At 41.3% G+C, this 23835-nt stretch overlaps 1 protein-coding gene across 1 annotated transcript; it reads left to right on the plus strand.

Annotated features, from left to right (window-relative positions):
* Positions 1-1872: 1872 nt before the first annotated feature.
* On the plus strand, positions 1873-14638 carry LOC113634899 (sorting nexin-10A-like). Its single transcript, XM_027134081.2, has 6 exons — positions 1873-1959; positions 3800-3886; positions 5767-5867; positions 13049-13147; positions 14099-14299; positions 14429-14638. The coding sequence occupies exons 1-6, from the start codon at positions 1927-1929 to the stop codon at positions 14514-14516; spliced, it is 609 nt and encodes a 202-aa protein (XP_026989882.1). The 5' UTR covers positions 1873-1926; the 3' UTR covers positions 14517-14638.
* The last annotated feature ends 9197 nt before the right edge of the window (positions 14639-23835 follow it).

Here is a 23835-nt window from a genome sequence, read left to right on the forward strand (position 1 = left end):
AAAAACAAAACAAAACTCAGGCTGATGACATGACCTGCAACCAGGAAGTGAGGCGGCGCCCCCCCGCGGAGAAACCAGATGCGGAGCGGCGTCCCTCACTGAAAAAATGCAGACCGATGTCACCAAAGCCGTGAAGTCCAGGGGGAAAAAAGTCACATAAGAAAAAAAAATACTCCCAATCGGCCGGTCCAGGTTAGCTCTATCCTGGTTCGGCGGAATCTTCTGTCATGAACGCGGGATGAAAACGGACCCAAATGCAGGATAGCAAAACAAACAGGGTTTAATAACAAAGGAAACACAAAACTAGAGACAGGACAAGACAACAGTAGATTCTGTGCTGCACAAGGCAACATGCACAGTTAAATACAGTACACAGGGTAACAGGTGTGTAGACAGGGAGGAGCAGACGAAGGCGGGGCAGACATGTGATGAGAAACGTAAACAAATGCACGTGGGCAAAGTCCGGGCTGAGTCCTGACACATATGGGTTTTCTTTACAAGCAACACAACAAATCAAAATCTCTTAGAATCAGAAAGAAACTTTCTTTGTAAATCTGTCAGAAGAAATGCAGATTCTTCTGCCTTCTAGGTAGAAGCCACTTACTATACAACCGCCTAGGCAGCACACTAGCAACCACCTTGAAAAAACAAGCAACCATATAGCGAATAACTGGAAAAACTTCACCACCTAAAAACACAATTGTCTGATACTGATACTCCAGCCAGGCAACCATTTGAAATACCATAGATATCACCTAACACCACCCTGGTAACAACATTACATCTCAACCACACAACAACTACTCAATAATTTAACTATTGTAAAAAGAAATTAACATTAAAATTTAATGTATTACATAAACATTAATAACTAACCATAATCTTTAATATTTTAGTTGTGTTTAGTTAGCACATCCCATTATTCATGTTTTTTTCTTCCTCGTTTGGACAATTTCATCACAGTCTTGCCATCACAGTTATTTTAGACTCTATTAAGGTATACACGATTCCAAAACAATAAGCTAACTACAGCATAGTATCCATCTGGAATTTTGCTACTTTTACCATCTTTAGCAAACCCATACCAAGCACATAAAATAACATCAAGCAACACAATGTTAAATACTGTAGTTAACACTGTAATTAGCTCAGGCTGACCTTCAAATGAATTGCAATATTGAAATGTTTGTCATGCATGCAGTAATCTAATATTACTCAACATTTCAATGATACTATTTGGCTGTAGATGGGAGATATTAACAGATTAGTCATATGATGTTTAAGAAATGCCAAAGTAGCATTCATATGGCATTTGGAATTTAGTAGAATTTAGTGAAAGTTGAAAGCAAAATCTTCTAAGCAAGCTCAGTCTTGTGGTGCTCTGCTTTGAAGAGTTAACTGTAGATTTGATTTGCTGAATTTGTGTTCAGGAATAACTGTAGTCTAATTATATATGTAAACATATAATATATGATCATTTTCTCATGCTTGATGCTTATAACTTGTATATATATTTTTTGTCTTTAGCATGTCTCAGTGAGTATTAATAATGTATGTTATTTCTACAGTTCCCATATTGTCATATGGCTGTATATAATACTTATACTGAACTGTCAAATGTATGACTGACTGATGGGCCTTGACTTAAATCCACCTTACATTTTGGAATATACAGTACATTTTTAATAGCACACATTTTCTTAAAGCAATAAGCATGGACCGGGAGCCCTTCTCTAACCTGCCATTGCATCATCACCCAGCTTTTCTGACTACACTGATGTATTAAGAGCTTAATGTCTAATCCTCTATAATATGTTCCCAGTTCTCATTAAAAACTTTGTGCTTGTTGTGAACATAGAGCTGAGTGCTGAATTTCATTTTTTCTCTTTCTAAGTAGCATTTATCTTTTTCAGTGACATCTCTGAAATGGAGGACAAGATAGGCAGTCTCTTTAAGAAGGTACTTGATTTTTTCTAAGTAGAGTTTTAATTTGTCATTACAGTAGATCATATTTTATTCATACGTTCCAGTTCTTAAACTGTTCTTTAAGAACTATATTTTTAATATGATTCTTAATATGCTTCTGTTTTGTTATACTAGGTGAACAATGTGTGTCTTTGTTTTGAAGAGTTGTCAGTTGTAAGTCAGACTGATGAACGCTTGGTGATATGCTCAGAGTAGTTGGATTCTCTAGGGACTCATTTTGTTCTGTGCAAACATGGAATAATTTTGAAATGTCTTACTGCAATGTTCACAGATCAATATCATGAATATTAAGCTCTAATAGTTTTCTTAACAAATGTACTACATTGCATGTACATTGTATTGCAAATGCATAATAAATGTAGATATTTACATTTCTACATAAAATATGTACATAAATTATGGATTAATAAAATTAATTTCTGTGTTGTAAATTCTAACCCATTATTTATGGTCTCAATAACTAAAAGACAATACCTGTAATCAAGAATTAATATTACCTCATTATGTAACAACAAAGTATGCATTAAGCTGTGTGCTATATTGGTGTTCTGTGCTGTTTGCATTTGCTAATCCTATCCTTGGTGGTGATACTTATGGAAGAGACTTCATAAGGAAACATTTTCATTACAAAGAATATCTGCAGGGTCCTAGGGTATGTGTTGTGCTTTGTCCTGTTCAGCCGAGTCCACAGGTTTAAGGGACATATATTATATATATAGTTATATATATATATATATATATATATATATATATATATATATATATATATAGATATATATCTGACAGAATTAAGTACACCCCTCACAATTTTGTAAATATTTTATTATATCTTTTCAACACTGAAGAAATGACACTGTACAACAATGTAAGGTGGTGAGTGTAAAGCTTGTATAACAGTGTAAATTTGCTGTCCCCTCAAAATAACTCAACACACAGCCATTATTGTCTAAACTGCTGGCCATTAATGTATAAACCTGTCTTGGAAAACCTCTGTTTGATTCTGGCCACTGTACTGTAACTCAGTTTCAGGCTGTTACTGATCTTCTAGGCCATCATTGTGGAGAACAACAATTCTAATTCTCAAATCCTCAGAGAGTTCTTGCATGCACTGCAGTGGTCAGTATGAGAGAATTGTACTCAAATCATCAAATTTAACTGATCTCATACAAGATACACAAATTTGTATGGTTCTGTCAAGCAGACAAAATTAAATATGAATATTACAATTGGCTTTGCATGGTTAAATGACATACAGCTGTTAACACTTAAAGTGTACTTACTTTTGTTGCCAGCTATTTTAACAATGATGACTGTATGTTATTTTTATAGGACAGTGAATCTACACTGCTATACAAGCAGCACTTTGACTATTCTAAAATATATCCAAATTTCATGTGTATAGTATTGTCCCTTGAGATGATACAGTATATTAAATTGGTTGCTAATATATAGAAAGCATAAAAATATATACACACAGTCATCGCAGGGTGAATCGCACTTTTAGACTTTTAGCCGAATATTGAATATTGAATACTGTTTAAATTAACTATTTAAGTATTTACTATAAAATTAACTATTTACATTAACTATTAAACAATTTATCTAAACTAAACTTTACTGTTACACTATAATTGATACAAATTAAACAATGAGAAGACTTTCCAAACCTGGATGAGCATGAGCAAACTTCTTTATTGCCACCACTCAGCCAACAATTCCATTGACCTCAAGGAAAAATCTCTAAGTCAAAAGTAATTAAACAAAAGGACCAAACACATAGAATTCTGTTATTTATTCTCTAAATGTGTTACAGGAATTTGTAAGTGTATGGGTGCGGGATCCCCAGTTTCACAAAGAGGATTTCTGGCACACACGTATCGACTACGAGATCTGTCTTCATGTAAGGCCAATCCACCCACATAAGCATCCACACCTATAGTGAAGATGCAGACTTTCATGTGATCGGACATTGTGTAAAGCACTATATAACATTTCACTGAATATTTTTTTCTAATTTTTGCTTTCTATAAGACATCCTAAAGTACCTCCTATGTAAAATTAATTAATATAAAACTTTTAATGGACAAATTAAAATAACTAAAAATAATTTTTACTTACAGACATATCCCTAATGAAAATGGAATGTACAAGAATACTTTGGATAATAATAGAGGAGGATTTCTGTTTCTTCTGCAGACATATCAGCCAATCAGCTACTTACTGTAACTTATATAAGTTACATATTTGTAATATGAACTTAAATCCTAAGTCAGGTTGTCTAGACTTTTACATAGTCTCAGTCAGACATTTTACTGGGTTTTGGGGATACAGAGTACAAATCTGGCATTCCAATGTTCCAGAAATTGTTTTTTTAAATAAAGACATGCAATCACACTAAATAAGTAAGGAATGAAAATAAAAACAGAGATGTTGATTATTTTTCAGTGACAGCACATTCTGAAGTGTCTTATTCCTTACGTGTACCACAACCATTTGCTGGTTTTTGTTTCGTAAAGAACATGTTATAGATTCATTTTTCAAATCAGACTGATCTGGTTGGTAAAAATGTATTACCGTGGTCATCACTTTGGTCAAGATCATGGTGCACACATATTACAAATTATGCACAGACATTAAAAATTGTACCACAGAGCTTTACCATTTGATAATTTGATGCAAATTGGAAAGTGTCCTGGCACAGCTCTCTTGCTGTTGAACATTTAAGTTTGTTTCTGGTCATCTGATTTCTAAGATCAAGAATATCATCCTCTGTTTCTAAAACCTGAATATCATTTAAACAAATGTCTTGTTCAACATTTTCACAAATTAGTAGTTCACCAATGGTACCCATGGCTACTGTTTGAGGCTTGGTGAACTATTGTAGCTAGCTTGCTATTATTGCTACATACAGTAATCTGATCGGATTACAGCATAATAACTGAAATCTTTTAAGCACAAACAGTATTCTATTGCAAACTTTAATTTCCCTTTCAAGTTATTCTAATCAGTATATCCCTATTGTCGTCTTGCCCCGTCCCAACTTCCCTGAGTTGGGGATGCTGTGCTGGCATGAGTTTTAATTATGTAAAATTTTGTCAAAATATAAATTTAAAAATGGCCCATTTGGTGTGAGATCTAATCAAAATTATGAACTCATTCCAACCTCATCAGAGGTCCACCACCTGCTATATCCCAATTTAGCCTCTATAAGTCCGAAGAAAATCCTAGAAGAAAATGGGGATTTGAGCTTATATTGTTTACTTTTGTATTTACATGGGTCCTGGGGTGCGATGGGATAGGGGTGGGATGGGGGGTAGTTTTGGGAGGGTACTATTTTAAAAAGGTTATCTTTCCTTCTGTTGTGTTGTATTTTTGTGTGTTCTATTAAAATAAAAACAGTGAATTACAAAAAAAAAAAAAAACCTGTCACAGTAATGAAGTGGACATTAAAAATGACTTTCATAACACTAACACTAAAACAGTACATATTGTAGCAGAAAATTGGTAGTTAAACCAAATATTTCTGTAAAAAAACAATACATGTCAATACATAGTACATAATACCATTAATGTTTAGACATGCTATTTGGTGAATAGTACAGTTTGAGCTTTGGGCATTGGGCTTTGAAGTCTCAAATTGTTTTAATTGAATAAATATTGCCCAGCTATTCACAGCTATCGGATTAATCTCATTTCTGAAAACACGTAATTCTCTTTAATGGTTCTTTACTGATGTCTGTCTAAGCAGTGTATTTTTTATGTTCTGTTTCTTGTGTGTAGACCAATAGCATGTGTTTCCAGAAAAAGACCTCTTGTGTGAGAAGACGATACAGCGAGTTTGTGTGGCTACGTCAAAGATTGAAGGACAATGCTCTTCTTGTGTGAGTAAACTCTAGAGCATCCTCTTTTCTTTATGTGACCAATAACATGCGAACCATAAGGTATAAATTCCTAATTTTGATAATTAAACTGAGAATGACTACGCCACCCCCACTTTAACAACTTAGTGGGAGAAAATAAGACAACCCGATCAAGCAATTCAAATGAATGAATTAGAAGCCAGAGTACAAAGGAGTTTACAATTTATTCGACAGCGATGATAAAATACAAACTCCACATATACAAAGACTGTCAACAGCTCCCCCCTACTGGTTCAGATTTAAACACCCACTATGCATAAAGGAATGAGTTCTAGCATTAATAAAAAAAAAATAAACACACAAATCACATCAAAATTAAACCTGTATGAAAAATATTTCAATCACACCTCAAATCCAAAGAATAAACAAATAAGCAAACACAAATATGCAAATACACAAGAACTCAATTCCTACACAAACCCACAGCACAAACCCAAGTAGAGGGAGATTAAACTTATTAAAACAGGTGCATATAATTCCCTGTTCTCTTTCATCATCTCGTGTTCGAGATCCACCTATGGGAAGGGCATCCGTTCCTGACCTCTACAGAAGCATCCAATTGCACCAAGTCTGGTTTGACAGACAGGAGCGCGTGCTAAAGGCAGGTAAGGTAACGCCCCTTACCCGAGTGCATAATGCACCTGCACGCGCTGCCTTTCCTCAGTTCACTTTCGCTTCTCGCGACTTCTGCTCCTACCTCACAGCTCCCTGGTTTTTTGGACTGCACTTTCTGTCTTCAGGAGGACATATCGCTTGATCAGCCTCTGCCGGACGTGCTTGTCCTCAGCCAGATTAGCTTCACGAGCCGCCCACGCTCGCATTCCCCTTTTTTTACATAGGCTGCACGCCTGCTTTTTTGCCTTTTTTTTTTCCTCCCTATGGCACTCTCCAAAGCGGCTCCGTCTACTCCGGTGGACAATCTATCGCGAGCCTGCCCGGCTGTGTGTGGTGCGCTTATCGCCGCGAGGGAATCCCATCCCTTCTGCGTTGTCTGCACGGGTCTGAAGCATGCGCAAGAGGCTGTTGATCTGCCGGAGAACTGTAGCCATTGCCTGGCGCTTCCCAGTGTGTGTCGACTTCGAGCTGTCCGACTCGGAGGGGGAAAAAGGCAACGCCGCTGCACTCCCGGGGGCCTCCCGTGGCGCGGCTTCCTCTGACTGGGCCGACATGTTTCCTTCCCCGTTTGAGGATTTACTACCGGCCGACGATCACTTCCCCGAAGGACCGGCAGGTTCCGGGGATGAGACCGAGGCGGGCCTTCTCGAGGGCTCGGGTGATGAGGTAGACATCCCGTCTTCCGCGGCCCCTCAGGCTTCCCCCCGCCCCACCTCAATCGGTGCTGTTGGAGCTTTGCGAACGTGCTGCCGTGCGCCTCAACATCGAATGGCCGGCTCTCCTGAACGCTTTGGATCAGGAGAGGGATGTGTATGACGGAAAGTTTCTAGGGCCTCCTGCTGGCCCAAGGAAGCAGCTCCTGCCCATTCTCCCTGCATGTGCAAAACACATGAGGTATTTCTGGGGAGATCCGCTTGATCTAAAACACGGTCTCGCGGGGCTTGAGGTGAAGGATATGGCGGGTCTGGGCATGGGCGATCCCCCCGTGATCGAGCCTTCCATTGCCAGACACCTTAACCCATCCCAGGGCGGGCTGCTCGCCCCACCCAGGCCTGTCCTCCCGCGCAAGATGGATCGTTTCACCGCATCAATCCATCAGGTGACTTATAAAGCCTCAGCTCTTTCCATTCGAGCTCTCAATGTCTCCTCGCTGTTGTCCGCATATCAGGCTGAACTCCTGCTTGATTTGGGCCAGCAGCTGGAGAGTGGGTCACCATCCCCCGATCTCTGGAAGGAGATCATCATGGTCAGTGACCTCATCCTCCGCAATGCCCGTCAGGCTAGCAGGCGCTCTATGGCTTTGTCAATGGTCGGAGAACATGCGCTGTGGCTCAACCTATCTGGTCTCCCCGATAGTGAGAAGCGCCGCATCACTGGGGCGCCAGTTGAACCGGGTCAAGCTCTTTTCGGCCCAGCTGTTGTGCTGATGCAGCAGCACTGCGTTGATAAGAAGAAGGAGGACGAGGTCTTCAAACTGTGTCTTCCTAGGAAGCCGGCGCCGCACCAGACGCCATCTGGGTGGCCGCCTAACGCTCCTGCTGCAGGACGCCAGTCCCACTATGCTGGCCCAACAAACCCCGTGGGAAGCCACAGGCTCAGCAGCGCAGGCCCCCTCCCCCCCCGATAGGCCCTGGGGTAAGACGTCCTTCGCCGCGGCTTGGAGACCTCCTATCCCCGCTCCCTCTGTTCCGAAACGTAAGCAGCCAACCTGATATTCGGCCTCTGAGGGTCTTCAGTCCGTGTTCATGGGCGGCCAGCCCTCGGGCACCCGTTCTACCCTCCAGGTTCACCCGTCCAAGAGACGGAGAGTCTCCTTCAGTGAGGTCAGCCCCCCTCATCCTTTGTTCCGCACAGGCTTCACCGTTCCCTGTGTCGCCCGGAGTACATTCCCCGGTCCCAGTAGGGAAGGTCGTGGGATTGAGTGGAGAAGCAGTGTCACCAAACACCCCCCTTTGCACACCTCTCACATGTACAATAAAGGCTACGGCCCCAGTTTTTCACAAAAAAAATGATGAAAACTTCTCTGGTTTGGGAACTGAAGGGCGCCGTTGTGCCATCAATGAACGGTCCGGCCGGACCAGCCCCCGGCGTCCTGCCCTCCCATGTAGGGACACTCGGGAGTCACGTGACAGCCTGGCTGTCTGTCTCGGCCCTCGATTGGGTGATTCACAGTCACGAGGGGTTACAGACTTCAGTTTGTCCAATCACCCCCGCGGTTCAGCAAAGTGGTCTGGTCCCACACGGACCAAGGCTCCGCCCACATTCTGAAAGACGAGATCTCATCTCTTCTCGAGAAGGGAGCGATTCGAGTTGTACCGGCGCATATAAGCAATCAGGGGTTTTATTCTCGTTATTTACTGGTCCCGAAGAAGGACGGATCTCTCCTTCCTATTCTGAATCTCAGAGTGTTGAACAAACATTTACGGAAATACAACATCAGAATGTTAACACACGGCTCTCTCATACATTCGATAAAGCGGAACGATTGGTTTTGCTCGATCGATCTGAGCGATGCTTTTTTCCAGATACGCATCTATCCTCCACCCATGAAATTCCTTCGTTTCGCCTACCTAGGCATATGTTACGAATTCACAGTCCTTCCGTTCGGGCTCGCGCTGAGTCCACGGACGTTCTGTCTGTGTGTGGAGGCGGGACTTGCGCCGCTGAGAGTAGCGGGTCTCAGGATCCTGACTTACATAGACGATTGGCTTATTATAGCCGATTCGAGAGAGAGTGTGATTCAGAACACTGCCTGTGTGCTCTCACACATCGCTGCGCTCGGTTTCAGAGTCAATGTGTTAAAGAGCAATTTCACTCCCGCTCAGGAAGTCATATTCTTGGGTCTGGAGCTGAATTCTGTCGCGATGCGCGTGTGCCTAGCGCGGGGGCGCGTCTCTTCGTTCATGAACTGTCTATCGCGGTTCAGGGAAGGGGCGCGGATACAGTATTGCACATGTCTCAGATTACAGGGTCTTATGGCTTCGGCTGTCCATGTCTTGCCTCTAGGTCTTCTGAGAATGAGGGCTTTCATGAAGTGGATTTTGTCCCTTCATCTCTGCCTGATGCGCGATCTTTGTCGCTTTGTCTCGGTGACGCGCGCGTGCATGGCCACGCTGCACCACTGGAGAGCTGCGGAGTTTTACGCACATGGGACCCCTCATGGGGCAGACATGATGTGGAAAGTGGTCACGACAGATGCCTCCTTGACAGAGTGGGGAGCCACTCAAGAGGGCAGATCAGTGAACGGTGTGTGGCCGATCTCACTTCGCTCAGCCCATATAAATTACTTGGAACTCCTCACTGTGTGGAAAGCTCTGATGCATTTCTCACCCCGCCTGCGGGGACATCATGTGCTGGTACGCTGCAACATGACGGCTGTAGCATATATCAACCATCAAGTTGGCATGCGCTCCTCCAGGCTTCACGCTCTGGCTCACAAGCTGTTGGTGTGGAGCATGCGGCATTTTCTGTCGTTACGGGCGACTCACGTCCCGGGACTTTTGTACAGGGGTGTAGACCTTCTGTCGAAGGGGAATCCTCTGTACGGAAAGTGGAAGCTCCACCCCCAGATGGTGGGGCTGCTCTGGGAGAGGTTCGGCTAGGCTGCCGTCGATCTCTTCGCCTTGCGTGAAAACGCCCACTGTCCTATGTTCTTCTCGCTTCAGGACGAGGACAACCCCCTCGGCGTGGACGCTCTGGCTCATCCATGGCCCAGCGCGCTGCTCTACGCTTTCCCTCTGCTCTGCCTGATATCCCCAACCCTGGCCAGGGTCGTGGTGCAGGGTTTATCTCTGATCCTCATAGCTCCCAGGTGGCCCAAGGCACCTTGGCTAGCGGAGATAATTCCTCTTCTGTATGCAGAGCCGTGGCCCTTCCAGTTGCGTACGGACCTCCTGACCCAGGCGAACGGGGTGATTTTTAATCCTCACCCGGGCAGGGTGGCTCTCTGGGCCTGGCCCATGAGAGGGCGAATTTGAGCACGCTGGGGCTTGTTACTGCCATTCCACACGCTTTCTCAATGATTGCAAATGGCGTGTGTTTTGAGCGGTGGGGCGAGGAGCACCAGATTATCTCGTATCTGTGCTCAGTCGCTGATATTCTGGGTTTTTTACAGGGCCTTATCGATCGTGGCAGGACCTTTTCGACGATTAAGGTCTATTTGGCGGCTATGGCTGCATGTCACGCTGGTTTCGGCGACGCTACAGTGGGGCAGCACCCCCTTATCCGTAGATTTATGAGGGGCACGCGCCGCTCATAACCAGGAGTGTGATTTCGGATTGGGATCTCTCCATGGTGCTGGAGGTGTTGGCCCTGCAGCCTTTTGAGCCCCTGGGGGATATCTCCCTCAGGTTGCTGTCCTGGCTTTGGCTTCCGCCAAAAGTGTCAGTGATTTGCATGCGGGGACCGGGGAGTTGTCTATATCTCCCATAGGTGGATCTCGAACACGAGATGATGAAAGAGAACACTAGGTTACTGTCGTAACCCCGGTTCTCTGAAACATCGAGTGGAGAGATCCACCAAGTTTGCCCCGCTTGCTGCACGAAAATCGAATATGTACACTGAGGAAAGGCAGTGCGTGCAGGTGCATTATACACTCGGGTAAGGGGTATTACCTTACCTGACTTTGGCACGCGCTTCTGTCTGTCAAGCCAGACTTGGTGCAATTGGATGCTTCTGTAGAGGTCAGGAACGGATGCCCTTCCCATAGGTGGATCTCTCCACTCGATGTTTCAGAGAACCGGGGTTATGACAGTAACCTAATGTTATATTGTATCATGTATAATGGTGTAAAGAAATACAAAAAAAAAAATGGAAAAGAAAGTAAATGAAAAATACAAAAGGAAAGAAACAGTGGTTGCCCAGTCAACAGCCAAAAGTACTCCTATAAATAAAAACACCTTTAATACATTTCAATTAAAACAGAGCATCAAACATACACAGTATAAGACATGGGCATTTCACAAATCCAAATTACATACCTCCTTTTAAAACAGCCAGATTAACCAGGCTGCCTCATTTGAAGAGAAGCTTTTCCCCTTTGTCCAATATGAATAAAACTACAATAAACAGTTACATTTTAACATTACCGTCTCTCCATATTACACAATAAAAACCCCACACGTCAATAAGAATAGAAGCAGCATTATTACCTGGCTAGTGATATCAGGTGCTATTAAGCAATTGGTTATTTGTTACACATCCTGTTCTGGAAATCTGTGCGTCTGCATTTATGAACTGTAGCAACACAAACACTATTAATTTAAGCAATATCCCACAATTATACGTTTCAACTCTTGAAACACCACTGCAGCGTCTTTACCTGATAAATGACACTCCCTAAGAATGCCCAGCAGTCACTAAAGTCACTAAATCCACCAAATTGAAGAGGCAGAATATCCACAGCGACCTTTAGGGCACACACGTACCAGAGGAAACGAAATTAAACGATAACAGGAAACGATAGCAGCAGTCCTTCCAACGCACACACGTACCAGAGGGAACGAGATCAATCGATAGATTCTCAGAGTGGCGAGACTTTAAACACCTGTGTAATTATCCTAAACACCCTCCTAAAGCGAAAGTAGTCTCATTCCCAGTCTCAGTCACATTTAAATATGCATTATATACTGGGTGGTTGAAAGGTTCTCAACAATGTAATTTTGGAGCATCTCAGCCCTACTTGCATCACCCAGAATTAGAAATACCAGAAGTCAAGCAAGCAGTATTTTGCGTTGGCAAGAAGCAATGTCAATGAGGTAAAGCAAAGCATCTGATAGCTTCAGGTCAACAAGGAGACAGATGATGCCAGAAATATAATATACCACTGCTGAGGTAGTATGGAAGCCCAGGTCTCTTTGACGGTGGCCTTCAGGTCATCTGCATTTTTTGGTCTCTTGTTTCTCATTTTCTCTTGACAACAGCTCATAGATTCTCTATGGGGTTCAGGCCTGGTGAGTTTGCTGGCCAGTCAAACACACAAATACCATGGTCATTTAACCAACTTTTGGTGCTATTGGCAGTGTGGGCAGGTGCCAAATCCTGCTGGAATATGAAATCAGCATCTTTAAAAAACTGCTCAGCAGAAAGAAAGCATGAAGTGCTCTAAAATTTCTTGGTAAACAAGTGCAGTGAATTTGGTTTTCAAAAAACACAATGGACCAACACCAGCAGATGACATTGTACACCAAATCATCACAGACTGTGGAAACATAACACTGGACTTCAAGCAACTTGGGCTATGAGCTTCTCCATCCTTCCTCCAGACTCTAGAACCTTTTTTTTTTTCAAATGAAATGCAAAACTTGCTCTGCTGGTGAAGAGAAGTAATGTCTCTTTTCCTCTCCCATCTACTAATTTTGTGAATCAGATATATGATCAGTAAATGTCTTTATACTTGTCTTTTTTATATTCAGCTCAGATTTTCTAGGAATTCAACACAAAAGGGTTTTCACAAACAGATGCCACAAAAATGCTGTATTTTATACGAATCCCTTCCACATATTTATACTGTTTATTTGTGTCCTCAGCCAGTTGCCAAAACTTCCTCCTGCTAACCCTTTCTTCAGCCTCAGCAACCAGTTGTGGGTGGCACAGCGTATAGAGGGACTGCAGAAATTTCTGGAAGTGTATGTGTGCCAACAATTATTATGTCTTAATTGTCATCTCTTCTCATTTCTCTTGTAATCACTACATTTAACATTCCAGTCAAATGTCTGTCTCTCTACAGCAACTTGTTGAATACTTATGGATCAAGAGCCTGTAAATGTAGCAGGTCCATAAGTATTCACACTGGTGACACACAAATATCACTGCTTTTCATTCGTGACACATATAATGCAATATACAGACAACATTATTTTTGATTAGTTACAAGTTAAAGAAAATCTGCAGGGATTGTTTTTAAGAATTAAACCTTTTTCCACCTCAGTGTATGTTAGACATATGTGTATAACACTGTAGGAACCATGGTACACTGAAATTCATTGTACATTCTAATCACAGCCCTAAACTGTTTTCAGTGGAGTGATTACATTAAGGGCCTTTAGTTTTACTTTCTAAATTTAAGACTGTCTTAATAGTAATTAGTTATTTACTGGATTATAGTCTGCATCAAATTATGGACACTTAATAAAAATGTTCATGACAAACATTCTGTGAGGGTGGACTTGAGTAAAAGTATGTCCATATCTCTATCTTGTGAACATCTATTGCATAAGTGAAAATTGGTCACGTAAAGCACACAGCCATAAACAAATCTTTCAATCAATTTTTAATGAAGTATTAAGCATTAAATCAGATCTGTTTTCTCGGTTCAGTCATTTTCTGGACATTAGTTTGCAAGGAGGTTTACAGTATGTAACCTTAGTGCCACAAATTTTAGTTGAATGTCCATTTAATTGCTGTGTCTTGTATGTAAGCATGTGTATTCCTTTGCTGGGTATGTGTGAAGATGAATTACATGTTCAATTACAAAAGCAATCCAATGTAGGTTGTTTATAATTGATAAAATCGTGTTACACCTCACCATTGTGGTTTGAAATCAAAGGTTTGAAATAATTTTTTTTTTTTTTTTGTAGAGTGCTGAAGATGCCCCTTCTGTTATCAGACAGTCATTTGCACTTGTTCCTGCAGTCCCAGCTGAGCATTGCTAAAATTGAGGCATGTGTACAAGGCCAGACAAGTTACACTGTGGCTGAGGCTATTCATTGCTATGTATATGACACACACTTTCCTCTGGAGGATGAGCGCAAAAGCCTCTGCAACTTAGACTGTGAAAGGTGTGCATGTGTGTGTTGTGAGGATATTTAACAAGTAGTAATAAATTCATTCAGAATCATTAGAACTGAATGTCTGTTAAAGATGTTGATAATCATTGTGAACATTTTAACATCTTTATGTCTCAGCAGCACCTCCTCTTCAGGCCTGGACATTAGCATTGGCTCAGCTGCTCCCATTGAAATGTCCTCACAAACACAAGTCCTGGCAACCAATTGATGGCCATAGCACTAAACCCTGAACCCACCAGATGTTTATCTTCATCTCCGAGAGTCAGCAAGACACACATACATAACATTCACAAGGTTATGTACACAATTTCTTGTATTTCCATGCACACAAAAGCCTTGATTGTTGTTCACATCACCTATCTTGATTTTTGGGTGGGATCGAGTGAAACAGGTTGTTTACGCATTCTGTCTTTTTTTTCTGAAGGCTGAAAAGTAGTTTAAACCTTATGCTTGGTTATAGATAAGAGTGCAAAATAAACAACTTAACCATATCTGAACTGCTACATCATTAACTTATTCAGATAGATAAATTCTTACTATTTATAATTTCATTATTTAGAAATTAAATATATTGTCTAGATTAAATGACAAAAATGAAATTAAATTCAATAAAATAAAAAAAATTAAAATAAAAAAACTTCATTCAAAAGCATAATTTTGAATTGCATATATAGATCACTCAATATAAAATAATTTTTTAGAGATTGTTATTGTAGGTGGTATTCACAGTATTCTATGATATGAAATGTTTTGAGAGACAAAATTTGACTTCGTCATAAAAGCCATTCCATTATGGCTTTATTTATTTGAGTTTTTACATAATGTGACGTAGATACCCTTGATACCTCATGTTATCTCATCATGCCCCCGCCATCCAGATTGGTTGATTCATTTTAATTGTTGGTGTTTTTAGTTACATTATTAAAGTATTAAATGTATACTATGGATTACTGACGTCCTTTTTGTAACTCTTCTCATTTGAACAGAAAAAAAATATTCTATATTCAAAATCACACACACAAACACACACACATATATATATATATATATATATATATATATATATATATATATATATATATATATATATATATATATATATATATATTAGTTCAATGGGATTTTACATAATACTACTAGTGATTTTTGTTTATTAAAGGCTGAAATTTAAAGAAAGCAGGTACAGTATAAGGTATGGTTGAAACTTTAAAAGAATCTATCACTGTTGAAGTCAATAATTTGATCAGAACCGTCTGTCTCTGATGGATTAACAAGCAGAACAAGCCTGACTGTTCCTGCCCAATAACACCAACAAAGGAGTATGTAAAAGAAAAAAATTCATTGAAAACTATGGCATACAAATGGAAGAGTGTAAGAGATGAAAGTTGTCAAATTGTGTGCTCTGCTTAGTGAAAAAAGGGGGCTTTCTAGTTTTAGCTAATTGCTAAGCTAAATGCTAAGCTAAATGCTAAACTAAATACTCTTTAGTGATAAAAGACACTAATTTAAGCTAAAAAAACATGACAGTAAGCAATAACAATGATGCTGCACAAGGCATTATTTAAACGGGAGCTAGAATTCTATCGCATCACAGACCAAGCTTTTGAAGCCAGACAAATGGCACCGATCATATCTGAGCCTAATAGTGAATTGAAACTACAAATCTACCTGAAGGTAAGGTGACTTGAGGCAGTCCACCACCCACCCTGTTGTATTTTATAGCTACTGATTGAAAAAATAAAAACACTGAAATGTGACAAAGTACTATACAGCAGCAGTTCCCAAAGTGGAGTGGGGGGCGGGGGGTCAAGAGATTATTTCCAGAAACTTTATTTATTTTATTTATTTTTAATTATCACGGGTCATTAGCAGTCTAGTATTGGGGTTGAGGTCTGAGAAGTTTGGGAACCCCTGCTATATGGTAAAAATCGTTGACAAATGACATACTAAGTGGAAGAGTGGAAGAGATGAAAGCTGTCAAAACAAGGGGGCAATCTAGTTTTAGATAAATGCTAAACAAAAATATGTTTACATAATTATTACTACAAAAGAAAATAAAAAAAAACAGTAAATGCAATCTACCCTAAAAAAGTAAATAAGATTTATTAAATATTTCTAGTACAGCGACAAACAAACATTTAATGGATTATTAAGTAGTTTTTAATTGATTTTGCTAGGCAATTGATAAGAAGTAAATTTTACTTAAAAAAAAGTTTGTGCAAATTGTTACAAGGATTTTTTTTTAGTATATTTTACAAGTGCAGTGCAGCATCACCATATTAAACTGTTTACATAATGTTTTTGCTCTTTGAACATGCTGTGTTGCCCAATACAGTGATGCTCCAGCGGTTAAGGCACTGGGATCTTGATCAGAAGGTCGAGGTTCGAGTCCACAAGCTGCTGAGCATCAACGTTGGGTCCTTGAGCAAGGTCCTTAAACTCACCTGCTCCAGGGGTGCCATCCCTATGGCTTGACCCTGCGCTGTGACCCCATAACCTGGGATATGCAAAACCCGGGGTAAGTCGTGGCCTAATGGTTAGAGAGTCTGACTCGCAATCCTAAGATTGTGGGTTAGAGTCTCGGGCCGGCCACGACTGAGGTGCCCTTGAGCAAGGTACGAACCCCCAAGTGCTCCCCGGGCACCGCAGCATAAATGGCTGCCCACTGCTCCGTGTGTGTGTTCACTGCTGTGTGTATGCACTTTAGATGGGTCAAATGCAGAGAACGAATTCTGAGTATGGGTCACCATGCTTAGCCATATGTCACGTCACTTTCACTTTCACTTTACATTACAATACCTAATGTAACAGCTGCTGTAATATTAAGTTGTTTGCCCTGTCTTTTGTCTTGCACCAGATGCACTTTATATGGCTAGGACTAACTTACCTAAGTCCTTAGCTCTGTCTTCATTTTATGTAGCACCATGGTTTTGCATGGTGTACAGCAACAGCTATATATGGTTAAATTGACAATAAAAGCTTGACTTGAGAAAGTACCTTAGACCCAGTAGAGGAATAAAAAAACAATAAGAGGTCAATTTATCACAAGGCCGAGAAAGTAGACACCACAAAACAAACAAGGCAGCCAGAGATACCGGTTCTTTCATAAGAATACTGCATTATAGTCTAGAAAAAACAATGTAGATCTAAACTTAATCACAATAGAACATGCTAATAAACTGTACAGGAGTTGGTCCGTTCTTGCACTACACCCAAGCTTTCTAATATTTAATGGAGAATTTGGGGTCCAGGAGCCCCCAAGAGTGAAGAAGCAACTGACAGGAGCAGCTAGCAGCCCATTAGTGTCACTACTCATTGCCAATCCAGGTTGTGACCTAATAATCACTCAGTATTACATGGAAGGGTGCCATATTAGGAGATTTATACTGCAGTATTTAGCAGGAGAATGTATGGAATAAATAAATAAACTCATTGGAGTACTGACAGAAAAACCCAGTAAGGCCTGCAATAACTTAAGCAGATAAATGTACACCTGTTTTGGTCGAGAAGCAACCAAAACGTAAGAGAGACGAGTATGATAGGATTCAAGGAGTGTTGCAAAACCAAAGAAGGAACATTTAGAGAAAGACAGTGTGAAGAAGTGAAATGCTGAGACAGGAAAGTAGGGAAAGATGATGATAAGACCAGAGGGAAAAGGATAAAAAGGCTAGAAATACTAAGCTGGTTTGAAGAAGAGGGCAAGGAGATGAAGAAGAAATAAGAAGCAATACAGAAAGTGATAGAGAAAGAAGAAGAATAGAAGAAACAACAACAAAAAATGGTGTGGCAGGGAGAAACCCCCCACCCTATGTGAAACATTATGGACTACATACACGATGAAGACTGTGTCCAAACCCCACAGATTGTGGTAAAGGAAAACAATGGAGAATGGACAAAGAGAGAAGTACAAATTGAAGGAACAAAAGTTGGAGGGGTGAAAATGCTCAGAGAAGAAGATTAAGCAGAATCAATGGGCCCTCAGGGCAGCATAGCAGAAGGTGAAGATGTTTTCCCATGCACAGCAAGAAGGCTGAAACTGAAGGAGCTGAGAGAGGAAAGCAATGATTACCTAAAAGAGATAGGACTATTGAGATGGACTATCGAGACTAAGTAATATGGAACAAAAAAATCTAAGCTTATGGCCTGGTAGAAGAGAAAGAAGTGTACTTCAGAGAACAGAGACAGTGTAAAGAACTGCCAGAAGAAGACACTAGAGTCAGAACAACTCCAAACAACAGAGGTGAAGGAAATACAAGTGGACTAGTGGAAAGAAGAGTGACGGGAGCACTGTACATAGAACAGCAGCACTGAGAAGAAATGAGGATCAATCGCTGCAAGAGGAACTGTCACTCAGCTGGCTGGAACAACAGTTGAGGCAAGCTGATGAAATGGCAAGAGTAACAGAAAGAATACTTGAGAAAAGCACTGCAGAAATGGAAGAGAGAATACAACAAATAGAAGACAAAGTTCTATGGGGAGGAGAAGACCAAGCAGAACTGGAAAAGAAAGACAAACACAGATGCAAGGAATAACTGCCCAGGTAAAAGATGGACAGAAAATTAGCAAATGAGGCTTGAAGGGAGGGTTGAAGCTGGATTTACTGTTTGACACCTTTGGATCATTAATTCAGGTGCTGTTTTCCATGCATGGGTGATTATGAATGCTGGACTTGTTAAAAGGGCATGTAGTGCATGGGTCATGTACAAAGTTGTTGGAAGGCCCATACTAATTTTGGACGCTTTTTGATATGCGAAAGTGGCTGCCATTAACCCTCTATAACACAGAGGCATTCCCCTCTCTACATTGTCAAGAGATGTACAGAAGTAAACAATTGGTTGTTTACACTGTCCTGGTTGTTGAGTTAGAACAGTGGTCGCAAAGCCCTGCTTCACTTATCTATAGACATACAAGTGAAATGGTTTACTGTAATTGAGCCCAGCTAAAGCTGGCACAGAGCAAAGATCACCTTTTAACATCTTGATGCAAGTGCTGCAAAAGTGCCTCTGTGGTCCAGGTAAGGGACACATTTTCCCTTCTTTGATCTGCTGTGTGTATTAGGGCTCATAAAATCACTGTTTTAAGAGTGAATTCAAAGATCTATTCTCTACTATAGCCCACCATGCCTAGAAAGGAAAGCATCTGTTTTACTGTTTGAGGTTATGGTGCAGTGCCTCCACACGGACTGGAGTATGAGACTGGTTTGTCCCCTGTAAGACTCTGCCTAGATATTTTACCTTTTCTTTACAAAACTGCAGTGTTTCTCAGCTGAATTTGTGACAATTTTCTGCAAGCATTCTGCTACACTTGATTATGTTAGTTTAACAAATGAAAATGTATACTGCTCAAAAAAAATAAAGGGAACACTTAAACAACACAATGTAACTCCAAGTCAATCACACTTCTGTGAAATCAAACTGCCCACTTAGGAAGCAACACTGATTGACATTCAATTTCACATGCTGTTGTGCAAATGGAATAGACAACAGGTGGAAATTATAGGCAATTAGCAAGACACCTCCAATAAAGGAGTGGTTCTGCAGGTGGTGACCACAGACCACTTCTCAGTTCCTATGCTTTCTGGCTGATGTTTTGGTCACTTTTGAATGCTGGCAGTGCTTTCACTCTAGTGGTAGCATGAGACGGAGTCTACAACCCACACAAGTGGCTCAGGTAGTGCAGCTCATCTAGGATGGCACATCAATGTGAGCTGTGGCAAGAAGGTTTGCTGTGTCTGTCAGCGTAGTGTCCAGAGAATGGAGGCACTACCAGGAGACAGGCCAGTACATCAGGAGACGTGGAGGGGGCCGTAGAAGGGCAACAACCCAGCAGCAGGACCGCTACCTCCACCTTTTTGCAAGGAGGAACATTAGGAGCACTGCCAGAGCCCTGCAAAATTACCTCCAGCAGTCCACAAATGTACATGTGTCTGCTCAAACGGTCAGAAACAGACTCCATGAGGGTAGTATGAGGGCCCGACATCCACAGGTGGGGGTTGTGCTTACAGCCCAACACTGGGCAGGGCGTTTGGCATTTGACAGAGAACACCAAGATTGGTAAATTCGCCACTGGTGCCCTGTGCTCTTCACAGATGAAAGCAGGTTCACACTAAGCAGACATGACAGAGTCTGGAGACGCCGTGGAGAACGGTCTGCTGCCTGCAACATCCTCCAACATGACCGGTTTGGCAGTGGCTCAGAAATTGTGTGGGGTGGCATTTCTTTGGAGGGCTGCACAGCCCTCCGTGTGCTCGCTGGAGGTAGCCTGACTGCCATTAGGTACCAAGATGAGATCCTTAGACCCCTTGTGAGACCATATGCCAGTGCGGTTGGCCCTGGGTTCCTCCTAGTGCAAGACAATTCTAGACCTCATGTGGATGGAGTGTGTCAGCAGTTCCTGCAAGATGAAGGCATTGATGCTATGGACTGGCCCACCCATTCTCCAGACCTAAATCCAATTGAGCACATCTGGGCAATCATGTCTCGCTCCATCCACCAACGCCATGTTTGCGTGGGCAAGACCTGTATAGTTGGCACAGAGTGCCGGCCAATCAAATTGAAGCATTTCTGCTGCTCTCCCAGGTGCTAAATGTACGTCACGTAATTTTTTTTTTGTAAAATGTTTAGACCTGGGTTGGAATCCCACACAGTGCAACTTTGAAAATAATTTTGTGAACTATAAACTTTGTGGACTATAAACAAAAATACAGTAATACCTCGAGATACGAGTTTAATTCGTTCCGTGACCTTGCTCGTATCTCAAATTGCTCGTATATCAAAGCAATTTTCCCCGTTTAAATTAATTGAAATCCCATTAATCCGTTCCAGCTCGCAAAATTCCACTCCAGTTGTTTTGTGTTTTGAATATGAAAAATGTACAGTACCTGCATTTATAAATGACAAATATTGTATAAAAACATACAGTAATAAAAGAGAATGTTAAAAAAATAAACTGGTTTTACTTTACAGAAGATACACACGGAGGTTGAGGGAGGAGTAAACAGGTGGAGGAGTAAACAGGCGGAGGAGTCAATTTCTGTTTCCTTTACATTAATTTTGCTTAATTTTCTTCATTGCTTTTCTCTTCACTTGTTTTTGCCTTTTTTGTCACTCTTTCCTCACTACCATCTGCCGGTCATTTTAATAAAAACCTGTCCGGTCGGCATATTGCATGCCGTGTAGTCACACAAGTTAAAATTTTTTAATGGATCCAACACTCAAAACGGATCCGAAAATTATGGATACGCAGATGGTCGGCACCTCACGCAGCGCCTTTACGACTCTCCATAGGAAATGAATGATTGCCAGTTTAACGGCCGTCGTTTGTCGTGTGCAGTGGAAAGGCGGCTTTAACCGAGTGAGACGCGGGAAGCTGAGGCGGGGGAAACAGAACTCACGTGTTTGTTGGGGATCTTTGTTTTTCGGTGGCGGTGGCTCAGATGCTCATATCTCCAAATTTTTTTCGTATCTCAAGGCAAAAATTTGGTCGAATCACAGCTCGTATCTCAAAATTCGTACAAGTTACCCAAAAAATGTACTCAAGTAAATGTAATTCGTTACTACCCACCTCTGCTAAGCAGAGCACACAAATTGACAGCTTTCATCTCTCACACTCTTCCATTTGTATGCCATAATTTTCAAATTTTTTTTTTTTTAAATTAGTACTTGTCTAAATGTTAAATGTTTTTATTTTTTCAATCAGTAGCTATAAAATAAAACAGGGTGGGTGACGGCCTGGCTCAAGTCACCTTACCCTCAGGTAGATTTGTAGTTTCAATTCACTATTAGGCTCAGATATGATTGGTGCCATTTGTCAAAAGCTTGAAGGCCCATTTAAATAATGTCTTGTGCAGCATCATTGTTATTGCTTACTGTCATGTTGTTTAGCTTAAATTAGTGTTTTTAATCACTAAGGAGTATTTAGTTTAGCATTTAACTTAGCATTTAGCTTAGCATTTAGCTAAAACTAGAATGCCCCCTTGTTTTTCACTTAACAGAGCACACAATTTGACAGCTTTCATCTCTTATACTCTTCCACTTAGTATGCTATAGTTTTCCAAGATTCTTTTTTTCTTTTACATACTCCAGTGTTTTTATTTTTTCAATCAGTAGCAATAAAATACAACAGGGTGGGTGGTGACCTGGCTCAAGTCACCTTACACTCAGGTAGATTTGTAGTTTCAATTCACTATTAGGCTCAGATATGATCGGCGCCATTTGTCTGGCTTCAAAAGCTTGGTCTGTGATGCGATAGAATTCTTGTTATTGTTTACTGTCATGTTTTTTTTAGCTTAAATTAGTGGTTTTTCTATCATTAATAATAAAGCTATTACCAAATAAATGTAATCACTGTGTCTATGCTTTCAACACAAATCACAGTGGTTAAATACAATTAATTTTTTTATTTTTCCCCAATGGTATCAAAACATTTTGCACAAAACAGCCTTATTAAAGATGTTAAACGCTCTAAATAAAAGTACCTGAAAACTGGAAAAAATTATTACTAAAAAAAAATTACTTCCCACAACTATTTGCCTTGTTTAAAGTAAATACAAAACACACAGTACAAACACATCGATGTTTCTAAAGTCTGTTCTATGTTGGTGCTAAAAGTTTGTGATAAAAGACAGTAAGTGTAACAAGTCTGTCTGTGTTTTCCCTTGTTTCTGTCTGCCGTCTTTCCCTAGCTGTTACCATGGACATTAACTACACTCATTCTCTTCCCCAGGTGTCTTGTCTTAGTCTGTGATTGCCTCTGTCTTGTGATTGGTTCTTGTTCCCTACATATACACTGTTTGTTCATTCCCCTGGTGTGAGTCATTGTTGGTGTTTGGTGTTTTCTCTTGGCTATTCCTGTTCCCTGTCCTGTTCAGTGTTATGACCTGTTTTGCCCGCCTGTTTCTGTTTTGTTTATTAAATTAGTAGAACTGCATTTGGATCCTCACTTGCCTTTGTTTCACCATGTCACATTGTGACAGAACGACTCAACCCATGGATCCAGCAGAAATACTGTTTTGTCTTCGTCAGGAGGACTCCCCGGTCGAGGAATATACGGAGGTATTCGTGGACCTGTGCAATCAGGTCAACTTCGATGAGAAGGCGCTCAAAGACATTTTTAAGCATGGACTAAGGGACATCCTGCGGTATTTGATGCCGTCTACCCGAGAAATAAAAACATTCTCGGAGTTCGTCAACTTGGCGTTGCTCCTGGACGGGTCCACGCTAACCTTGAGCAGTGTAGAGATGGAAGACAGCTGTAAATATTTTTTTGAGGGGGGGAACAAGCATCTGGATTCGTGGGCTACAGAGCGGAACCAGCCATGGACGTCCGAATGCCCTACAGTGCCTCCATCCAGCCCAGTCCCGCGCACACCAGTGACCGAGCCAGGTCTCATGGCTACCATACCGGCGAGCTCGGCTGAGGCCCGTGCTAACCGGCTGGTCTCCCCTAAGCCGCCAGCTGGACCAGCCGGGTCGCCGGAACCAGCCGGGTCGGCAGAACCAGCCGGGTCGCCGGGAAACCTGCCGGGT

Source organism: Tachysurus fulvidraco, chromosome 18 (genome assembly GCF_022655615.1).
Source record: "Tachysurus fulvidraco isolate hzauxx_2018 chromosome 18, HZAU_PFXX_2.0, whole genome shotgun sequence".
Taxonomy (NCBI): domain Eukaryota; kingdom Metazoa; phylum Chordata; class Actinopteri; order Siluriformes; family Bagridae; genus Tachysurus; species Tachysurus fulvidraco.